The 23,993-nt window shown below is 40.2% G+C and overlaps 1 protein-coding gene and 1 long non-coding RNA gene across 10 annotated transcripts in view; one reads left to right on the forward strand and one right to left on the reverse strand.

Moving 5' to 3' along the window:
• Window positions 1–15,003, reverse strand: part of LOC145546528 (uncharacterized) — a 32,218-nt gene extending 17,215 nt beyond the window's left edge. The window contains exons 1-2 of the long non-coding RNA XR_014082988.1: window positions 14,810–15,003; window positions 13,868–13,954 (exon numbers count right to left, since the gene is read on the reverse strand). This is a non-coding gene — a long non-coding RNA (uncharacterized LOC145546528). The remainder of the gene's footprint in view (window positions 1–13,867; window positions 13,955–14,809) is intronic.
• Window positions 6,654–23,993, forward strand: part of NELL2 (neural EGFL like 2) — a 457,071-nt gene continuing 439,731 nt past the window's right edge. Inside the window, exons 1-3 of one of the 9 annotated variants that reach the window (XM_081593571.1) lie at window positions 6,656–6,747; window positions 14,850–15,351; window positions 16,622–16,715. In XM_081593571.1, coding sequence (XP_081449697.1) covers window positions 15,246–15,351; window positions 16,622–16,715 — 200 coding nt within the window. In that variant the 5' untranslated portion in view covers window positions 6,656–6,747; window positions 14,850–15,245. Of the gene's footprint in view, window positions 6,748–14,849; window positions 15,373–16,545; window positions 16,716–23,993 lie in introns of those variants that run through there. The other 8 variants (XM_081593579.1, XM_081593572.1, XM_081593573.1 and 5 more) reach the window with 8 other exon arrangements.

The raw sequence follows: 23,993 nt of genomic DNA on the forward strand, positions 1-23,993 counted from the left end.
GAAGTGGATTAGTGTTATTTTCTGGAGACATTCAAGAACTTAGATGATGAGGGTAAGGAGTCACTGGATATATCCTGTTTGTCCCCTTGGCTCCCACCTAGCTCAGTTAATCCAATAGGTCACTGTCATAGAAATTCTCCTACAGTTACACTCTTTCTTCCAGTGTTTTCTCTACCTAAGAACCTGGTAGTTATACAACATAGTGTTTAACTACTCTGAGCCACATTGCCCTAGATTTGAATTCCAGCCCTGCCCTGTTTGAAACCCATTTCTCTTGTGATAAAAGAACAGTACCAATGTCTTACATTCAGAAGAGGGACCAATTTTGAAAATAGCTTCATTACTGTTACTTGAATCACTGTAGTTATGAAATACTTTTGTTACTCATCCATTCTGCCACTGAACCTGTGTCTGGCTCTCTGCTCTCATCATGCTAAGCCCAAGTCAACTTTTCTATTTCACTGATATGTGAACACTGCCAGCTACAGAAACTAAATTCAGAGAAAGTCACCACTGGCATCTGCCTTACTAGATAGTAAACCACTCTGAAGCCAAGAAAACAAAGCATGATATAGAACTGTCCTGAATGCTTCAAATTATTTTTAATTTAAAAAATGGCATCTTTTTTCCCACAGATGGGGAAGTTTCGCAGAGAATTCTTGGGAAGTATTTTTCAATATTTTTTAAACTATGTTTTCAACTTTTATTTTCAACTAAAAACAATATATGCTTGTGATAAAATCATTCAACATACTTTAAAGTAGAAAGAGGGAAACAAAAATGGCACAGAACTTTCATATGCAGATGTAAATAATGCTAACTTCTTGGTATATTTTTACCATCTAGTCTTTTTATATACCATTTTTTACCTTATAGTCATTTTTTCATTATTTTAAAATACATAATTATTAATGTATCATATATATACACATATATAAAGATAGTTCTTGTAGAGTTCTGTATGTATACATATACACACATATGTACATAATTTTTATGTATTTATAAGGACATAAAAATAAAAAGTAAGAGGCTGAGTGTTTCCTATTACAAACAGTGAAAGAGAATTCTTCTTTTGCTTAGAGCATTTACTTGTATTTTTAAACTACTTTCTCCTCTCTGCAATGTATATAAATTCTTTTGAGGATAAAATAACTTTTGTCCTTTTCTGAACCAGGGATGTCTTCTTCAGTGGACTGGGAGCCACCTCTTAGAATGTAGACATTGAGAGGGACAGTTTTTTGTATTTTTAACTCATGGTTATTTCCTCCTTCCACCTGACAAGTATCAGTATAAGGGTTCTAGTTGTTTCTATTTCTCAGCAACAATGAGACTTTGAACAAGTTACAGAATCCTGTAATTCTCCATTTATTCTTCTGTAAAGAGAAGGTAATCACAATAGTTCTGTCTGGAATACATGTATATGTGTTCAGTTCACTTCAGTTCAGTCACTCAGTCATGTCTGACTCTTGGCGACCCCATGAACTGCAGCACCCCAGGCTTCCCTGTCCATCACCAACTCCTGGAGTTCACCCAAGCCCATGTCCATTGAATCGGTCATGCCATCCAACCATCTCATCCTGTGTCGTCCCCTTCTCCTTCTGCCCTGAATCTTTCCCAGCATCAGGGTCTTTTCAAATGAGTTGGCTCTTTGCATGAGGTGGCCAAAGTATTGGAGTCTCAGCTTCAACATCAGTCCTTCCAATGAACACCCAAGACTGATCTCCTTTAGGATGGACTGGTTGGATCTCCTCCCAGTCCAAGGGACTCTCAAGAGTCTTGTCCAACACCATAGTTCAAAAGCATCAATTCTTTGGCACTCAGCTTTCTTTATAGTCCAACTCTCACATCCATACATGACCACTGGAAAAAGCATAGACTTGACTAGACGGACTAGAGTTCCAAAGAATAGCAAGGAGAGATAAGAAAGCCTTCCACAGTGATCAGTGCAAAGAAATAGAGGAAAACAATAGAATGGGAAAGACTAGAGATCTCCTCAAGAAAATTAGAGATACCAAGGGAACATTTCATGCAAAGATGGGCTCAATAAAGGACAGAAATGGTATGGACCTAACAGAAGCAGAAGATATTAAGAAGAGGTGGCAAGAATACACAGATCAGTTCAGTTCAGTCGCTCAGTCGTGTCCGACTCTCTGCGACCCCACGAATTGCAGCACGCCAGGCCTCTCTGTCCATCACCAACTCCCGGAGTCTACCCAAACCCATGTTCATCAAGTCGGTGATGCCATCCAACCATCTCATCCTCTGTCGTCCCCTTCTCCTCCCGCCCCCAATCCTACCCAGCATTAGGGTCTTTTCCAATGAGTCAACCCTTCGCATGAGGTGGCCAAAGTATTGGAGCTTCAGCTTCAACATCAGACCTTCCAATGAACACTCAGGATTGATCTCTTTTAGGATGGATTGATTGGATCTCCTTGCAGTCCAAGAAACTCTCAAGAGTCTTCTCCAACACCACAGTTCAAAAGCATCAATTCTGCGGCGCTCAGCTTTCTTCACCGTCCAACTCTCACATCCATACATGACCACTGGAAAAACCATAGTCTTGACTAGACGGACCTTTGTTGGCAAAGTAATGTCTCTGCTTTTAAACATGCTATCTAGGTTGGCCATAACCTTCCTTCCAAGTAGTAAGCGTCTTTTAATTTCATGGCTGCAGTCACCATCAGCAGTGATTCTGGAGCCCAAAAAACTAAAGTCTGACACTGTTTCCACTGTTTCCACTGTTTCCCCATCTATTTCCCATGGAGTGATGGGACCAGATGCCATGATCTTAGTTTTCTGAACGTTGAGCTTTAAGCCAACTTTTTCACTCTCCTCCTTCACCTTCATCAAGAGGCTCTTTAGTTCTTCTTCACTTTCTGCCATAAGGGTGGTGTCATCCGCATATCTGAGGTTATTGATATTTCTCCCGGCAATCTTGATTCCAGCTTGTGTTTCTTCCAGCCCAGCGTTTCTCATGATGTACTCTGTATATAAGTTAAATAAGCAGGGTGACAATATACAGCCTTGACGTACTCCTTTTCCTATTTGGAACCAGTCTGTTGTTCCATGTCCAGTTCTAACTGTTGCTTCCTGACCTGCATACAGGTTTCTCAAGAGACAGGTCAGATGGTCTGGTATTCCCATCTCTTTCAGAATTTTCCACAGTTTATTGTGATCCACACAGTCAAAGGCTTTGGCATAGTCAATAAAGCAGAAATAGATGTTTTTCTGGAACTCTCTTGCTTTTTCGATGATCCAGCGGATATTGGCAATTTGATCTCTGGTTCCTCTGCCTTTTCTAAAACCAGCTTGAACATCTGGAAGTTCACGGTTCACGTATTGCTGAAGCCTGGCTTGGAGTATTTTGAGCATTACTTTACTAGCATGTGAGATGAGTGCAATTGTGTGGTAGTTTGAGCATTCTTTGGCATTGCCTTTCTTTGGGATTGGAACGATGACTGACCTCTTCCAGTCCTGTGGCCACTGCTGAGTTTTCCAAATTTGCTGGCATATTGAGTGCAGCACTTTCACAGCATCACCTTTGAGGATTTGAAATAGCTCAACTGGAATTCCATCACCTCCACTAGCTTTGTTCGTAGTGATGCTTTCTAAGGCCCACTTGACTTCACATTCCAAGATGTCTGGCTCTAGGTGAGTGATCACACCATCGTGATTATCTGTGTCATGAAGATCTTTTTTGTACAGTTCTTCTGTGTATTCTTGCCACCTCTTCTTAATATCTTCTGCTTCTGTTAGGTCCATACCATTTCTGTCCTTTATCGAGCCTATCTTTGCGTGAAATGTTCCCTTGGTATCTCTAATTTTCTTGAAGAGGTCTCTAGTCTTTCCCAATCTGTTGTTTTCCTCTATTTGTTTGCACTGATCGCTGAGGAAGGCTTTCTTATCTCTCCTTGCTATTCTTTGGAACTCTGCATTCAGATGGGAATATCTTTCCTTTTCTCCTTTGCTTTTCGCTTCTCTTCTCTTCCCAGCTATCTGTAAGGCCTCCTCAGACCGCCATTTTGCTTTTTTGCATTTCTTTTCCATGGGGATTTTCTTGATCCCTGTCTCCTGTGCAATGTCACGAACCTCTGTCCATAGTTCATCAGGCATTCTGTCTATCAGGTCTAGTCCTTTAAATCTATTTTTCACTTCCACTGTGTACTCATAAGGGATTTTATATAGGTCTTACCTGAATGGTCTAGTGGTTTTCCCTACTTTCTTCAATTTAAGTCTGAATTTGGCAATAAGCAGTTCATGATCTGAGCCATAGTCTGCTCCCGGTCTTGTTTTTGCTGACTGTATAGAGCTTCTCCATCTTTGGCTGCAGAGAATATAATCAATCTGATTTCGGTGTTGACCATCTGGTGATGTCCACGTGTAGAGTCTTCTCTTGTGTTGTTGGAATAGGGTGTTTGCTATTACCAGTGCGTTCTCGTGGCAAAACTCTATTAGCCTTTGCCCTGCTTCATTCTGTGCTCCAAGGCCAAACCTGCCTGTTACGCCAGGTGTTTCTTGACTTCCTACTTTTGCATTCCAGTCCCCTATAATGAAAAGGACATCTTTTTTGGGTGTTAGTTCTAGAAGGTCTTGTAGGTCTTCATAGAATCGTTCAACTTCAGCTTCTTCGGCGTTACTGGTCGGGGCATAGACTTGGATTACCGTGATATTGAACAGTTTGCCTTGGAAGCGAACAGAGATCATTCTGTCGTTTTTGAGATTGCATCCAAGTACTGCATTTCGGACTCTTCTGTTGACCATGATGGCTACTCCATTTCTTCTAAGGGATTCTTGCCCACAGTAGTAGATATAATGGTCATCTGAGTTAAATTCACCCATTCCAGTCCATCTTAGTTCGCTGATTCCTAGAATGTCAACGTTCACTCTTGCCATCTCCTGTTTGACCACTTCCAGTTTGCCTTGATTCATGGACCTAACATTCCAGGTTCCTCTGCAATATTGCTCTTTATAGCATCGGACTTTGCGTCTATCACCAATCACATCCACAGTTGGGTATCGTTTTTGCTTTGGCTCCATCCCATCATTCTTTCTGGATACACAGAAGAACTGTATAAAAAATATCTTCACGACCCAGATAATCACAATGGTGTGATCGCTCACCTAGAGCCAGACATCCTGGAATGTGAAGTCAAGTCGGCCTTAGAAAGCATCACTACGAACAAAGCTAGTGGAGGTGATGGAATTCCAGTTGAGCTATTTCAAATCCTGAAAGATGATGCTGTGAAAGTGCTGCACTCAATATGTCAGCAAATTTGGAAAACTCAGCAGTGGCCACAGGACTGGAAAAGTCAGTTTTCATTCCAATCCCAAAGAAAGGCAATGCCAAAAAATGATCAAACTACTGCACAATTGCACCATCTCACACGCTAGTAACGTAATGCTCAAAATTCTCCAAGCCAGGCTTCAGCAATACGTGAACCGTGAACTTCCAGATGTTCAAGCTGGTTTTAGAAAAGGCAGAGGAACCAGAGATCAAATTGCCAACATCTGCTGGATCACAGAAAAAGCAAAAGAGTTCCAGAAAAACATCTATTTCTGCTTTATTGACTATGCCAAAGCCTTTGACTGTGTGGATCACAATAAACTGTGGAAAATTCTTCAAGAGATGGGAATACCAGATCACCTGACCTGCTTCTTGAGAAACCTGCATGCAGGTCAGGAAGCAACAGTTAGAACTGGACATGGAACAACAGACTGGTTCCAAATAGGGAAAGGAGTATGTCAAGGCTGTATATTGTCACCCTGCTTATTTAACTTATGTGCGGAGTATATCATGAGAAATGCTGGGCTGGAAGAAACACAAGGTGGAATCAAGATTGCCAGGAGAAATATCAATAACCTCAGATATGCAGATGACACCACCCTTATGGCAGAAAGTGAAAATGAACTAAAAAGCCTCTTGATGAAGGTGAAAGAGGTGAGTGAAAAAGCTGGCTTAAAGCGCAACGTTCAGAAAACTAAGATCATGGCATCTGGTCCCATCACTTGATGGCAAATAGGTGGGGAAACAGTGGAAACAGTGGCTGACTTTACTTTTGGGGGCTCCAAAATCACTGCAGATGGTGAATCCAGCCATGAAATTAAAAGACACTTACTACTTGGAAGGAAGGTTATGGCCAACCTAGATAGCATGTTAAAAAGCATAGACATCACTTTGTCAACAAAGGTCCTTCTAGTCAAGGCTATGGTTTTTCCAGTGGTCATGTATGGATGTGAGAGTTGGACTATAAATACAACTGAGCACCGAAGAATTGATGCTTTTGAGCTGTGGTGTTGGAGAAGACTCTTGAGAGTCCCTTGGACTGCAAGGAATTCCAACCAGTCCATCCTAAAGGAGGTCAGTCCTGAATATTCATTTGAAGGACTGGTGCTGAAGCTGAAACTCCAATACTTAGGCCACTTGATGTGAAGAGCTGACTCAATGGAAAAGACCCTGATGCTGGGAAAGATTGAGGGCAGGAGGAGAAGGGGTCGACAGAGGATGAGATGGTTGGATGGCATCACCGACTCAATGGACATGGGTTTGGGTGGACTCTGGGAGTTGGTGATGGACAGGGAAGCCTGGCATGCTGTGATTCATGAGGTCACAAAGAGTCAGTAATGACTGAGCGACTGAAATGAACTGAACTGAATATGTGTTTGATAGAGCATTAGAGAAAAGTAGTGGCTAGATCTGAGACAAGAAAAGCTGATGGAAAAGTGAAGGGAGAGGGGACCCAAAAGGTGAGGCTGAGTGAAAGTTAGAACAGAATTTATTTCTCTAAGTGTTGGGCTGGAGCATGCAGTCCTGCAAGGCCTGTACTTGTCTAGCTTCAAGGCTGGAGGCGGAGGCTGGAGCCAGGTGACAGAGACATCAATGGTTTGATGGACAAGGGGAGCTTACATGTTGGAAATAACATCCTGCAGCAACAACCCCTCCCCACTCCATGTGCAGCAGACATGACAGCAGTGTTTGCTCCCAGGAGAGGAGAGATTACCAGCTACAGGGGAAACTGACATCAGGTTGACTGGTTGGTTACCAGGGGAACTAATGGAGGAGCACAGCCCTCATCATTCCTTTGATAAGAGCAGTCACTAGCTAGATCAGGGACAAGTATGTAGGCAGGTCTGTCATGTGAGTAGGGTTTTGGTGAAGCAGGCACTGGTTGAGCAGAGGGTGTACAGAGAGCAAGAGAACAGCTATCTTGAGTGGCCATACCCAGAGTTTTAAAATTACATGAGAAAGGATGTATATTGATTTCCTATTACTGCTGTAACAAACTACCACAAACTTATTGGCTTAAAACAACACAAATTTGCTATCTTAACAGTTCTAGAGGTCAGAAGTCTGATAAGAGTCTCACTGAGCTTACCCCAAGGGGGTTCATATACCCTTGGGATAATCCAGGAAAATCTCCCCATTTCAAGATCCTTAACCTTAATCACATCTGCGAGTCCCCTTTGCCATGTAAAATAATATAACTATAGAACTTGATATTTAGAGCATGGACACCTTTGGGGATTGGTATTGTGCCTATTTTTGAAAAATAACACCATTCATTTAAGGTTTCTGTTAAAAGTAAATGAGATAAATGAATGAAAATGCCTAAAACTGTGCCTGGCAGAAGGGAGAAACTGGATAAACATAGTTAACACTGAAAACAATTCAATAACCAGGAACTGGGAAGGTGTAGCTGAAGATTAGCAGCACTAAAGAGAACTAGAAATGAGTATCTGCTTTCAAAGGATGCTTCTTGTGTATCTTTTTCCTGCTGTGATATAAATCATCTAGGCATAGTAATCAGGAGCTGTCACATTTGGGAGACCAAAAGGTGGAAACTTGGCTGGAGTGAAAAACTGGGGGCTAAAGGAAAGCACAGACCCTGATATCCAGGAGACTTCTGGTATTCATAAACCTTTCAGAATGATTTTAGAGGCATGCTCTTTTGTAACATTTTACAATTGAGAAAACTGAGGCTCAGAGAGCTTTAAGTAACAGGGTCAAGGTCACACAGCTAGTTAAGAGTAAGCAGGGACTCAACCCAAGCCATCTGTTTTGAAATCTGAAGTTTTAGCTTTTGAACTCTTCTACTCCATATTTTGAAACTGACATTTAAAACATAGCCTTTTTTTACAAAGGTGACTTCCCCCCCCCCAATATCCTTTGGAATTAGTTTTTGAAGAACTGGAGGTTTAAATCACTCTACTAAGAAAACCTATCCCATGGGTTAGCATGTGGCCATCTCTGAACCAGCTCTCTGAAAACAGGGAAGACATTTATTTAAGATTCAAAAATCCATTTTCTCACTTTGGTATCTTAGAATGTTTAATAGATGACTATTGCATTTTAGAAAAGCTTGTCTGAGTCTTCGCTGGATGTCTGACACTAATTCTTCAACAACTAGCAAGAATGTAGATAGTGTGAAAAATTAACTGTACCTGGTTAAAGTCTTCCTATGAATAATTGGAAAAAAGTAAAATTTTACTAATTCTTCCTGTGCTAAAAAAGAACTCAATATATTTTTGCAGGAGGCTGTTGAAACTAAAAAGACCAGTTGTTGACCACTAAGACGTAGAAAACTGAGCCATCTAGTTATTAAACATTAGACCTTTCATCAAAGGAAATATACTGTGTTAAGACTTCTCCAGAGACAGAGAACCAACAAAATATCTTATGGGGCTTCCCAGGTGGGTCTAATGGTAAAGAACCCACTTTCCAATGCAGGATAAGTAAGGGATGAGGGTTAGATCCCTGGGTCAGGGAGATCCCCTGGAGGAGGGCATGGCAACCCACTCCAGTGTTCTTGTCTGGAGAATCCCAGGGACAGTGGAGCCTGGAGGGCTACAGTCCTTGGGGTCACAAAGAGTCGGACATGACTGAAGTGACTTAGCACGCATGCACAGATATATATCTTACATGAGGAGATTTATTATGTAACAGGGAAGAGCAAAATCTGACTCTATATTGGATCTTGTTGCTTTTGTTATTAATATTATAATCACTAAAAGGATACTGTCTGTAGCTGTAAGTGTATATAATGATCTGCCTCAAGAAGCTCTGCCCCTCTGCCTGAATGTTAAAGTGCCTTTGTTCAGCTCACAGAGGAGACATTGTGACCCTGCCTACCTGTGAATGGCTGCAAAATAAGAAGAAATTAACACATCCCCTTTCCGATGTTGACTAAGCTGGAGATACTTGCAAAACTTATGGTCTCTTTACTTTACATCCTCACCTCCTCTCCATCTCTGTTCTATAAAAGAAACTGGCATCCAGGCCCTCTGTATCTTTTAGCCATAGAAGACTCTTGAGAGTTCCCTTGGACAGCAAGGAGATCAAACCAGTCAGTCCTAAAGGAAATCAACCCTGAATATTCATTGGAAGGACTGATGCTGAAGTTGAAGCTCCAATACTTTGGCCACCTGATGTGAAAAGCCGACTCATTGGAAAAGACCCAGATGCTGGAAAAGATTGAAGGCAGGAAGAGAAGGGGTTGACAGAGGACAAGATGGCTGGATGGCATCACTGACTCAGTGGACATGAGTTTGAGCAAGCTCAGGGAGATGGTGAAGGACAGGGAAGCCTGCTGTGCTGCAGTCCACGGGGTTGCAAAGACTCGGACAAAACTGAGCAACTGAACAACAACAACAATCCAGACCCTAAGATGGTGCTCTAGGACATTAGTCTGCCATCTTCTCAGATGCCCAGCTTTCCAAATAAAGTCTCTATTCCTTGCCTCAACACCTTGTCTCCTGACAGTTGGCCAGTCATGCAGTGAGCAGACCGGAACTTGGACTAGATAACAATTACAGGAATTGGCTCATGTAATTATGAAGGCTGAGAAGTCTCACAATCTGCTGTCAGCAAGCTAGAGAACAGAAAGCCAGCGGTGTACTCAGCCTGAGAACAAGGAACGCTGCTGACTGAGAAGAGATGTCCCAGTTCAAGCAGAGGTAGTGAATGAGTCTGTCCTCTGCCTTTTTGTTCTACTCAGGCCCTCAAAGGACTAGATCATGTGAGGGCCATTGACTTCATTCAGTCTACAGATTCAAGTGCTAACCCAGAAGTGTTTTTACCAGTTTTACCACATCCCCTGGCCTAGTCAAGTTGACACATACAATTAACCTATACAAATATACCTTTTAATTTCATTGTGAACAATCGCCAAAGCCCTTGTTCATCTTAAGTGTGGAGTGTCTTTTGGTATCTGATCACTTCTCAGGTACCACTACAGATACCATTCTGATCCAAACCACCTTCATGTCTCTCTAGATATCTGTTCCAACTTCTGATTTGTCTCCCAGCTTCCACCTGTGCCCTTTGCAGCCTATTTGCCCACAGTAGCAAGGGTGTTCATGATCTCATTGAGGTGGTGACATGAAGTGAGATCTTAATTCCCTGCCCAGGAATTGAACCTGGGTAGCCTGGATGAAAGCCAGGAATCCTAGCCACCAGACCAACAAGAACAAGAGGTTAGAAGCTATTTTTCCCTAGATCTTTGCCCCTAGTGAAAAACGCATTTCTCATGGAGGCAAAACTGTAAATGCAGGTACAAAGTTCATTATTAGAGACAAACAGAGAAATGAGAGCACACAGAGAAACAGTTTGTTTTGTTAAGATAGAAGCAAGGCAGAGATGCACGCCCAGAGAGAAAGGGTGTGTGCACCCCCCCAGGGAGGAGGAAAAAGAAAGTGAAGTCACTCAGTCGTGTCCGACTTTTTTGTGACCCCATGGACTCTAGTCTGCCTGGCTCCTCTGTCCATGGGATTTCCCAGGCAAGAATGCTGGATTTGCCATTTCCTTCTCCAGGGGATCTTCCCTACCCCCAGTGAGGAAGAGTACAGTAAAGAGGTGGTTAAATCATTTATATAGGTCAGTTCTTCTGGGTCTTTACCTTTAACCAAGTAATCTGATTTCTTTTTCCACAACTGACCTGCCCTAGGACCCTCCCCAACAGGAGTGTGGGACATTTTTCCAAGACAGATTCTAGCCCAGAGGCCTATGGGATCATGTATTAGCATCACATATTATGGGGTGGTGCCCCCTCCTTCTGACCACCAAGGAATCTTTCTGCACGTGTGAAATGTTTCCTTTGCTCCAAGGATTCGAAGGGTGTGACCTCCCTCCTCTTTTAACAGGGCTTAGTCCCACTCTGTCCCTGCCATAAAAATGCCCAATATCTGATTATTTACCCTATTGCTGTTGCTGTTTTCTGAAAGATATGTATTTATCTCTTTGACTGAGGCTGATCTTAGTTGTGGCATGTGGGATCTTAGTTCCCTGAACAGGGAGGGATCAAACCCACATCCCCTGCATCGAAAGGTAGATTCTTAACCACTGGACCACCAAGGAAGTTCATCTTGCTGGTTTTTATATTGAAGTGTAGATCTCAAAATATACATAGGAATCCAGTCATAAAGATGTAGTCCTGGAGTCCGTTTGTCTCTTGCTTCAGGAAAGGTAAACAAGAGGCTGGTAATGAATGGACAGCCTGGAGCTCATCTTCTTACTCCAGGAGGAGTGAATAGGAGGCCAGTTGTAAACGCCTAGTCTGGAGTCCCTCTATCTTCTGCTTCATCTCTATTCAAATAAAGGCCCACATGGTCTCCCTAAGGTGACGTCTTGCCATGTCTCGAGCCCTGATTTCCGGCTACTCCTCTGAACTCATTAGCTACTATTTCATACCAGCTCACTCTGAACTCCAGCTCTCACCCTTCCTCAAACATGACAATACACTTCTGCATCATGGATTTTTCACTTGTTTTTTTCTTCCTAGATCACTCTGCGCTCTGTGCTTTCTGCTCCTCTTCCCTTCCTATATGTTGACACATTAGCAAAGCCTTCCCTGACCACCCTGTATAAAATCACACTTTCCCATTCCCTGTATTTCCCTATTTTCTTGACGTGCTTTTCCCCCTTCATAACACTAATATTCTATTTATTTGCACATTTATTTGGTTATTGTCTGTCACTCCCTGCCCCAACCCCAAACCCCCTTGAAGAACATAAGCTCTATGAATAGGGCTGGGACTTAGTTTTTTGTTTTCTGCTGTACACCTAGTGCCTAGAATGGAGCTTGGCATTTGGTAGGTTTGTTTAAAAGGAATGTTATTTTGTCCCCAAAAAACAATGAACATTTATGGTAGCTGCTGCTGAGTCACGTCAGTCGTGTCCGACTCTGTGCGACCCCATAGACAGCAGCCCACCAGGCTCCACCGTCCCTGGGATTCTCAAGGCAAGAACACTGGAGTGGGTTGCCATTTCCTTCTCCAGTGCATGAAAGTGAAAAGTGAAAGTTAAGTCGCTCAGTCGTATCCGACTCTTAGCGACCCCATGGACTGCAGCCTACCAGGCTCCTCTGTCCATGGGATTTTCCAGGCAAGAGTACTGGAGTGGGGTGCCATTGCTTTATGGTAGAGAATGTAAAAATACAGAAAGATACAAAGAAAGAATATGCACCCCCACAAAAGATATCTATTATTAACATTTTCTTGAATTCCTTCCAGGTTTTTCTAAAAATATATTTTTTTCTTTCTGAGAAATCAAGATTATTCTTTATTAAAATCCAGCCTTTTAATAAATGATATTGTGATCATTTTTACATTATGCATGGTTTTTTGTTTGTCATTTTCCCTACTAAATTATACAATTTTTGGTTCTATTATGTGTTTTCCAATTGTTCATATAACTTTATCAAATAATAATTGTATATGTGCATTTGTAGCTAAAGGATATGCCGTGATAGATGCCACATGAAGAAATGTGAAATAGACATTCTACTCATATGACAATAAATACCTGAAGTATTAAAAAGAAGTCCATGGTGGCCAACATAATTTCCTAAGGGGATAATTTTCTAGATGAAGGTTACCGTGTTGTCATGTCAATATTTCAGGTGCCAAGATTGCTGAATTTGTGCTAGGACACTTTAAAATTGCTTTATATTCAGTCTATGGATTGTTGAAATAGCAGCTTGCTTTTGGTTACCTAGAAAAATGTATGTCATTAAAATACTCTTTATATGCAACCCTGGGAACATGTCCCATGCATAATGTATTCATAAAAAGTTCATTTTATTTACAGCTTGTCACATTATATGGTATAAGGAAGCACAGTTCTGATGTGCTTCAATTGAATTATGCTTCTCTTTTTGATATAATTGGGAAATATATTTGTAAAAATGAATAAACACACCTTGAACTGCCTACCTCTCGAGAAGGAGGCAGAGATAAACACATTAACATTATTCTGTTATTAAACTATCTATGGCAATAGACATTTTGGACATTTAATAGCTGCTTGTTTTCTAAATTGGGTGCCTGAAATAGTTTATGTCAAAATCTGATGACAGTGACTTGAAAAAGCAGTAAACTCCTAGAAAAACATTTTCCAGAGTTACAGTTTTATAACTGCATGGAAATGGAAAAAAATCTGTTGTTACCTTTTCTGGCATTTAATCCTTTGATGTTTAATTCAATGTAATTCAAAGATTAGTTTTTGTAATTGACTGCTGTGGCAAATTCTCTGTTTCACATAATGATAGAGTGCTTATTTTTGTATGACAAAATGTACCAGTGCAGTATTTGAGCCGTTTTTTAAATAGCAATATTGACAAACATACAGTCAAATAAATTTTCTTCCTCAACAAATTCATTAATTTATAAATCAATATCTTTTATGTAACATAGACTACTAAAGTGAGACCAGAGAGGAGATGGAAGTACTTTAAATACTTTAAATACTTTGAGATGAATATCGGTGACACTTTGAGGTCTAACAAGATCTAAGTTTTAGTGTATTACATGTAAGAACTATTTATTATCCTCTGCAATTCTTGGGCCATTAATTAATTACCATACCACTTACCTCCTATGTTGATATTCTGAAAATACATGTTCCTGGTTATTTGGGACTCCAGAGGAGTAAAACAGGTGGACAAGTGGAAATCCATTACTATTCCAAGAAAAAGAAGATGGAAAGAAAAAATTAAAGTGCAAAGCTCTAAGCACATGTCCTTTTCACAGAGCCTAGATGCAGAGACCGGTACCAGGTGAAACTGGCAGGGGTTGGTTAGGTAGGTTGACCCTCTCACTACATGCCTTCCTACTGCTGGTTCTGGCGTCTGTAACTCATGATGAGGCCACAGGTCCGTTGAGGAACCAGAGGTATCAGACATGCAGTTGAAAGTTCCAGTTAGACATATTGACTACAAAAGTGGGAAAAGGTTAGAAAGATAGGCTACCATCTGATATTCATGAGAACTAGTAAACCTCAATGCCCAAAGTACAAAACACAGCAGGTTTAGGAGCAGTAAATTTTTCTGGGGCACCACACGTTTCACCAGGTCTGGTTCTTACTGGTCTGGAGTCTGGATGGATCCTGACAGAAATGCCAGATTTTATCAAAGGTAGCTGGAGACAGCACTTAATACACCCAGAGTCTCAGAGATTCCAGTTGTATTAAGTTAAACAAAAATAAAAAACGAGTACAACTTCCTTTATCGAATACATTCTGTTTTTGAAGCATCGTCTATACCAAACACTATTCCTTTTCCAGATAAGGAAACTGAAAATTAGAGAGATCAAATACGTTATTCATCACATCATGCTAGTAAACGGCAAAGCTGGAATTTGAATACATCTGTCTAATCTCAAAGCCAGTATATATTATATTTTATTATTTTCTAATTCTGACAGACAATTTTCCTCCTTCAGGGCAACATATTCGGATACGAGCAAAAATTTCTAGGTGGGAATTTGTTTCTCTACTAAGCAAGTCAGGCATTAGTGACCCAGAAGACATCTTCACCTAGCTTCAAATAACTGAGGTCCATCTCTCTCTGTTTCAGCATTTCAGCCTCAGTGCCGGATGCTGGTTGGTGTCGGCAAGTAAATTTCATCACAGCGCTAGAGATGTTTCCTTCCGCGACCCCCAGAGGGCAGCGTGCATTAACGATCCCCCTGAGCCCTCTAGTGGTCAGTTAGAAGCACTAACCTTGCCTCGGGGTATCTATGTTCCCAGGAACATTCTCAAAGCTCCGCGGGTGTTGCCCAGGGAAGAAAGGCTGTGTGACACCACCAGGAGTCACCCTCATACTTCCCTTTGGGTGCCTTCTGGGGTATGTCCACAAGCACTGCCCCAACCCAAGATGACTTCTCAAGCCTGCCGAGTGTGCACTTTCGGATGCTACAGGGTAGATTCTATCACTGAATTTCAGGAAGAATCCAATACAGGTATCTAGGCGATGTGGCAGCAAGTCCAAAATTTATTTTCTTATGTCCGTCAAAATGCACAGGGTAGTTTATTTAAATTGATTCCCAGAAGCAGCTCTGAACATCTACTTACCCAAGGTAAATATTTGAATAGCTCCAGTGACACCCTTCGATTACATAGGGTGGTATAATTATGATTGCTGGGATATCTTGGGGTGTATTTATAGGGTATATTTAAAATAACATTGGCAAGCCTTACATGTTCTAATGTAGGAATGTAAAATTTCCCTTGATTTTAATATAATCATGATGACATAGTACAGTAATTTCTTTATTATTAACTTAATGGCTTCCCAGATGCTGCTAAGTCACTTCAGTCGTGTCCAACTCTGTGCGACCCCATAGACGGCAGCCCACCAGGCTCCGCCGTCCCTGGGATTCTCCAGGCAAGAACACCGGAGCGGGGTGCCATTTCCTTCTCCAGTGCATGAAAGGGAAAAGTGAAAGTGAAGTCGCTCAGTCGTGTCCGACCTTAGCGACCCTACGGACTGTAGCCTACCAGGCTCCTCCGTCCATGGGATTTTCCAGGCAAGAGTACTGGAGTGGGGTGCCATTGCCTTCTCCGGTGGCTCAGTGGTAAAGAATCCGCCTGCCAAATGCAGGAGACGCAGGAGACATGGGTTCGATCCCTGGGTCAGGAAGATCCCTTGGAGGAAGAAATGGCAACCCACTGTAGTATTCTTGCCTAGAAAACCCCATGGACAGAAGAACCTGGTGGGCTATAGTCTATAGGGTCGCATTAATTTGATACAGTAACTCTAGATGATTCTTATTATTTTGGAACATAAACATGTCTATTTAAATATATGTATACTTTAACATATGTGTTTTGGCTATCAAATATAGATAGCAATTATAAGTTTATTTTACTGCCTCCACTGGAGTTTATTGATATTATTTTATTATTATATTTAAAAGAGACCAATTAACAGTGTTAAGTGCTGTAGAATACACAAATAAGAATATGACATGATTCCAAACGTCTGAGTTTGTGGGGAGAAGTAAAGTATCTAGATAACTTTTAAAGAGGACATAGCAGTAGAATTCCATCATCTTAGCAAAACGGAAGCAAACTAAGCAATCCCAGAAATAAAATAGAAAAATTACAACTTAAATGGTGCTGGAAATATTGTCCATCATTCCTTTCAATGATTACCTGAAGTAAGTATGGCAGGAAAGACGAGAATCTGTGGTTCCCTCATGTCTCTGTTCTGGGGGGGCCTCTCAAGTTCAAGCATATCACTGAGCTGAGTGTGATTCTAACTTTTAAAGATATGCATATATGCATTTTTCATATATAATGGACCCTAAAAGCAAGCCAACTACTTCATCTGGTGCTCAACCAAAGAAACAGGAATCTGTTCCAATGCTGGAGGAAAAACTAACTGTGCTGAACAAACTCGTGGTCTCCAGTGGAATGCTTGTCGAAGGACTTTTCCAAGGTAATTTTTATTTTTATTTTATTATTGATTATTCATGACTTTCTTATTTCTGATTTTAGGATCTAAGAGGTGTGATTTGATTGTAAGATGAGTATCATCAGATAAATACATAAGTTTTGCCGCACAGTAGGAGGCTCTTAAAGATTTCTGGATAAAGGATGTTGTAACATTGAGTTTGGAAGATTAATTAGACAATATTCTAGATAAATCAGAAGTTGGCAATTAAGACAGTTGAGAAGCTACTATGATTGTAGAAGTCAATGAGAAGGAATAACTGTCAGACCTCTGGTGGAGGTAGGATAAGTTGACAGGTTTGAAAAATAGGACAGGGGTGAAATAATTTCAGGAAGAAGAGACAGCAAATGATTTTAAGTGTTGCTGAAATTTCAAGGAGGGATGGGTACTAAATTTATAGAGATCAAAGTTTAAACCCCAAATTAAGATATGTGGTTTCTATCAAAGGACTTTTTTTAGATTTATAATGTGAGTAACTAACACACATACTACAAAAATTAGCTCATATTTAGTTACATAGTTCATTCCTTATATGCTCAAAATAGTAAAAGTATTAAGTTGCTTCAGTCATGTCTGACTCTGACTCTTTTGAGACCCCATGGACTGTAGCCCACCAGGCCCCTCTGTCCATGGGATTCTCCAGGCAAGAATACTGGAGTGGGTTGCCATTTCCTTCTCCAGGGGATCTTCCTGACCCAGGGATTGAACCCACATCTTTTACGTCTCCTGCATTGGCAGGCAGGTTCTTTACCACTAGCGCCAAGTATAGGAAACTGGGATTTTCTTAGAAATGACTATTAAAGTAGTAATTAATTAGTGACCTTTCTAGAGAATGTGGGCTGATGTCAGATTGCAAGCCAAGGAATGAGTTGGAGCTGAAGAAATACAGGCTTTGCTTTTGAGAAATTTAGTGATAGGAGCAAGGAGGAAGAAGAGTATGATTAAAAGGCAAGAAAGACCTGGAAGAAAGCTCAGACCAGCCTAATGATCTCATTGCAACTTTTGGATTATTTTTCAATTATTCTTTCATCCTTTCTCTTTGCACATACTATTTTGAAATCATTTGGTATGCCACAGGTTTTGTCCATGTAATAAAACAAATTGGAAAATATCATGCAGGATTTGCAGCCAGACGAAACTACATTTAGTGCATGATCTGAGTGGAAAGATCATGCAAGGATTCAATCAAAGAAGATTGTTTCCATGACTCTTTAGTCACTCCTAAAGTGTCTTTCAGGTTTTTTCTATCTGTGAAATGTTATGGTTCTCTATTCCCTAACCTAGAAGTCTTTGAAACGGTGGGGTGGGAGATGCAGATCTTACTGCAGCAGAGATATTTCTCATTTCAGACCTGTGGGATTAAGGTGATATTGCAATACCAGTCATTTCCCAAGTGCTCATGCTCTTTAGTGGGATATGATTTTGTCATCCAAACAATATATTTGCCATTGGGCCCATTCAGGCACTTAGAACACTGATTGATCATAGGAAATTAGCTCTAGCTTTTAGAGCATAATAGGTTAGATGAGATAGGAAACAGAATCACTGCCCTTAAGGGAACAAGTCAGGCAAAATGGGAGGAAAATGAGTTGGAAATCTTTGCCTTGAACAAATTAGCGAATGTGAGCAAAGCATCCTATTCTGAGATGAGGAGTTAAATCAAGTAGTTTTGCCTGGCACATGACAGTTTTATTTTAATTTAAAACATCCATTATCACACAGAGCCTGGAGATGGAGCAGGTATTATGTTTTTATTGCATCTTTCAGGAAATAGCTCATTCTTTCTTCTCTCTCAAAATCTTTAGCTCATGGAGGTCCAGGATGTAGGACTTTCAGTATTAAAACTGGGCAAACTAGGACAGGTTGGTAACCTATATTTGGAGTAAGACTACTGATTTACTGACTACGTATGTCCTTACTTCCTGCAGTAATCTCCTGGTCAGGCTTCCTCATTTGGTGAAGAATTTAACATCTAATTTACATTCTTCTTTCCATCACTACTCCTGTTCATGTGGAAAATCCATCCAATGCCTGAATATTTTTTAGTTCCTTGACCTTTTCTTTTACAGTCTTTTCCTTATCCTTCACCCTGAGGCTTCGTTGGCAATTGTTATGGTCACACTTTAGAGTTTGTCATTACGAATAACTATACTGCTCTCAAAATCTCAGTCTCTAACATCCCAGTCATCAACCACCTCTCCTCTCTTTCCAGTTCACTGTCTCTATGATAATTCTTTGATTACAACAGTGCTTCCAATCCATGCCTTCCTTACCTCCCTCTCTGCCTTACTTAAATGGTAGAAATCAATATTGCTGAATCCCAACAATTTACATAAAATAGTGTTGTTTAGAGGATAAAGATGTGATCTCCTTCAATCCTGGGTCCAGTATTTATTAGCTATGTAGCCTTGGAAAAGTTTCTTAACATCTCTGTACCTCAGTTTTCTCATGAGTGGCCAACTCATAGCGTTGTTGTGGGCTCACAATATCAATAAAAGTAAGATGCTTAGGCAGTGCTTGGCACATGATAAACATTCAATAAATGTTTCCCAAGCTTAGAGTTGATGGCTGGAGAAAAACAATTCTGACTGATCCCTTTTAAATTTTATGACTCTGTGTCTCACGTGGGTCTTAATGCAGCTTCAGTCAACCACAGTTCCCATTTCCTTATTGATTTATTTTCTCTCTTCAGAGATTACTATTTCACACCTTTTTCTTCTCAAGTTTTCAACTCCTCTTCCCTGCTCCTCACTATCAGTGGATGATTTTGCTTCTTATCTCACTGGGAAAGCAGATGCAATCAGAAGGTAAAGCTGTTTTCGTGCCAATCAGCCCACCCACATCTGTAGCCTTCGGATGCAATGAAAGCCTCTCTTTGTTTTAGGAAAATCCTTTACTTATTTGCTGGATTCCATTAATTTTCACTTTATCAAGAACTTTACTGCTGTAATTGCCTCTTTTCTGTCTTGCATCATTACACGTCTTCTTTTTTCTCTCCTATAATGTTGTTGTTGTTCAGTCACTCAGTCGTGTTTGACTCTTTGTGCCCCATGGACTGCAACATGCCAGGCTTCCCAGCCCTTCACCATCTCCTGGAGCTTGCTCAAACTCATGTCCATTGAATCAGTGATGCCATCCAACCATCTCATCCTCTGTCGTCCCCTCTGCTCCTACCTTCAATCTTTCCCAGCCTCAGGGTCTTTTCTTCACATCAGGTGTCCAAAGTATTGGAGCTTCAGCTTCAGCATCAGTTCTTCCAATGAATATTCAGGGCTGATTGAGGATTGACTAGTTTGATCTCCTTGCAGTCCAGGGGACTCTCAAGAGCCTTCTCCAACACCACAGTTCAAAAGCATCAACTCCTGGTCATTCAGACTTCTTTCTAACATACTCTGTTATTAATCAACAATCTTAAACAAAAGGAAAAAAGAAACCTCCCTTGCTTCTATGCCCTCTGTGGCTACCAACTTATTTACCATCGTTTATAGCAAATCTCAGTATTTCCACAGTCTTAGCTCCCATACTTTTGACAATTCTAATCAAATTTTCATTCCACTATTCCACCTAAAACCATACCTTTGTGGGCCAACATTGGCTTCCATCTTGTCAGATTGGATCATCCACTCTCAGTCCTCATCTCACGCTGCTTGTCATTAGTGTTTAACACAACTGACCACACCCTCTTTATTGAACCTTTTTAAAAAAGTTGGCTTTAAGAAATTATACTATTTTGATTTTTCATCTACCTTTCTTCTCAGTGTCCTTGGCTGGATTCTTCTTGGGACTTTTAACTGCATTTTAAATAACAGAGTTCTCCAGAACTCAGTCCTTGCTCCCTTGGGTTTGCTCAAGAGATTGGAGTGACTGAAACCAGGAGAAGTTAATTTCATAGGCTTTTATGAGGCAATTAGAACTGTGTTGTGAAAAAGAAAATAAGCATACTTTGTAGGAAAGTCATTTGTGATTAGTTTTTGTTAAATTTTATTAATAATCTGACTGTCTGATGGAAGCAATTTTACTGTGATAAATTCAGTTCCACAGTGTTATCTGAGTACTGGCACTGAAAAGGAGAGAAGGAGAGAGGACATGCAAAGTTGAAGCAGAAGAATCCTTGCCAATACAGTCCTGAAAGCGGTCAAGTTATTACCCTAATTTAATTAATGGTAATTTCAGAACTAAATCAGTACTAGAATGAGAACCAGAATTCTTGGTAGTTCCAGGTCTTTGGTTGGTTGATTAATTTCAACCTGCCTCCAAGACCGAAATACAATAAAGAATAATGTGTAGCTAAATTGCAAGTTTAAAAGATGTTAAAGTGGAAAATTGTGGGAAAAAAAACCAGCATGAAAATATCTTTCCTTGGCATTTTCAACTTAACTACCCCAAGAGCTGCTAAAACAACATATTCTTCTCTTTTTCAACAAGATGTCAAATATTTCAACCAGCCGTTACTACAATTTTTATGTTGGTAAAATGGGATTTTCTTTTTGGAAAGTAATTTTTGATGAAGAACCAACTAGAATATGGGTGGATAATTCACTTTATTATTAAAATCCCAAAGCTGAAGCTTTGAACAAATGTATTTTAGAAACATGTAATCATAAATGTGCTTAATCACCTTTGAGGTTTTCTGTATAACACTTAAGAGATCTGAGAGTTTGTCTATTTAGATTTGAATTTGGTGAATATCGTAAAGATTAGAAGTTTGGATAGTTTATAGCAAACTCTAAAACATATTATCAATAGCAGTGCTAATAGTGATAGCTACTCTTTACTGAGCAACTGTTTACAATTAGCTATTTACATCTGTTATATCTTTTATTTCTTTCAATAACTGGATGAGGGAGTGTTATTTTCCTCCCCTGAATAAACTGAGATTCAGACAGGTTTGATAGCTTTTCCAAGAAAATGAGAAATATGCTCCTAGTCCTCTTACTTTGAAAGGGAAAAGAGAAGGAAACAATTAAGCGCTGGATACCATTCCTGAACCTTTTGTGTTACTCCCTCCTTTAACCAGAAGTAGGAGTTAAAAATAGTGTAATATGAGCACTTATAACACTTAAGACTTTGTGTTACAAGAGTACAACTTGAAAACATTTAAACTATAGAGACTGGCCGTGTGTTATAATGACTGTTCTCCATTTCAGCATTGCATTTCATATGTGGATGTGTAAATTCTTGACCCTATAGAAAACTGTAAGAATTATTTCACATCAAGATTTTTCTTCTCATTTAATGATTGCTGAAGCATTTCTTCTTTACAAATCAGTTTATAAAACTGTTGGCCCTTGCTTAAAAATAAAGTTGCTGAATTAGAGAATTAGATACTTGATCTATATACATGTAGACCATCACACTGGTAACATTCCTCATTATATTTTTAAAAAATTTTAATTTTATATTGAATTATGATTTGACTCAGTGATAAAGATTCTGCCTGCAATGCAGGAAACATGAGTTTGATCCTTGATCCCTGGGCTGGAAAGATCCCCTGGAGAAGGAAATGGCAACCTACTTCAGTATTTTTCCCTGGGAAATCTTAGAGGAACCTGGCAGTCTATAGTCCATGGGGTGGCAAAAGACTCAGACATGACTTAGTGATAAAACAACAACAACATGATAATCTCCAGGTCCTCCATGTTGCTGCAGATGGCATTATTTCATTCTTTTTTATGGTTGAGTAATATTCCATTGTATATGTGTACCACCTCTTTATCCATTTATCTGTTGATGGACATTTAGGTTGCTTCCATGTCTTGGCTATTGTAAACAGTGCTATAGTGAACATTGGGGTGCATATATCCTTTCAAACCATGGTTTTCTTTGGATATATGCTCAGGAGTAGGATTGCTGGATCATATGGTAGTTCTGTCTTTAGTTTTCTCTATACTGTTTTCCATAGTGATTGTACCAGTTTACATTCCCACCAGCAGTGTTGGAATATTGCCTTGTTTTCCATACCCTCTCCAACATTTATTGTTTGTAGACTTTTAATGATGGTCATGCTGAGTGATGTGAGGTGACATCTCATTGTAGTTTTAATTTGCTTTTCATGTGCCTCTTGGCCATCTGTATGTCTTCTTTGGAGAAAAGTTTATTTAGGTCTTCTGCTCATTTTTTTGATTTGGTGTTGTATTTTTTATTTTGAGCTGCATGAACTATTTTTACATTTTGGAGATTAATCCCTTGGTTGCATCATTTACAAATATTTTTTCCCATCCTGTAGGTTGTCTTTTCATTTTGTTTATGGTTTCCTTTGTATGAAAGCTTTTGAGCTTAATTGTCTTGTTTATTTTTGTTTTTATTTCTATTGCTCTAGGAGACAGATCAAAAAAGATATTACTGTGATTGATATCAAAGACTGTTTAGAGCTTTTTAGTATACAGTCTTGCATTTAGGTCCTTAATCCATTTTGTCTTAATTTTTATCTATGATGTTAGAGAGTGTTCTAGTTTCATTGTTTTTCACATAGCTGTCCAGTTTTCTCAGCATCATTTATTTAAATGACTATCTATCTTTCCCTCTATTGTAAAGCCTTCTCTATTTTAGTATCCAAGTGCAGATGGTGCTTGCAGCCATGAAATTAAAAGATGCTTACTCCTTGGAAGGAAAGTTATGACCAACCTAGACAGCATATTTAAGAGCAGAGACATTACTTTGCCAACAAAGGTCTGTCTAGTCAAGGCTATGGTTTTTCCAGTAGTTATGTATGGATGTGATATTTGGACTGTGAAGAAAGCTGAGCGCGGAAGAATTGATGCTTTTGACTGTGGTGTTAGAGAAGACTTTTTGAGAGTCCCTTGGACTGCAAGAAGATCCAACCAGTCCATCCTAAAGGAGATCAGTCCTGGGTGTTCATTGGAAGCACTTATGTTGAAGCTGAAGCTCCAATACTTTGGCCACCTCATGCGAAGAGTTGACTCATTGGGAAAGACCCTGATGCTGGGAAGGATTGGGGGCAGGAGGAGAAGGGGACAACAGAGGGTGAGATGGCTGGATGGCATCACCAACTCGATGGGCATGGGTTTGGGTGGACTCTGGGAGTTGGTGATGGACAGGGAGGCCTGGCATGCTGCGATTCATGGGGTCGCAAAGAGTCGGACACGACTGAGCGACTGAACTGAACTGATACAGCAAGTGTAGGACACTTCTGAAATAAGAAGTTGAACTTGTTTAACAGTGGTTTCTCTAGAGATCTTTACTTCCATTTGCTGGTTACAAGTTGGTGAGCTTTGTTGCTTGTTGCCGTCAAGAACACTAATG

This window comes from Giraffa tippelskirchi, chromosome 4 (genome assembly GCF_054371585.1).
Source record: "Giraffa tippelskirchi isolate mGirTip1 chromosome 4, T2T-mGirTip1v1.2.pri, whole genome shotgun sequence".
NCBI lineage: Eukaryota > Metazoa > Chordata > Mammalia > Artiodactyla > Giraffidae > Giraffa > Giraffa tippelskirchi.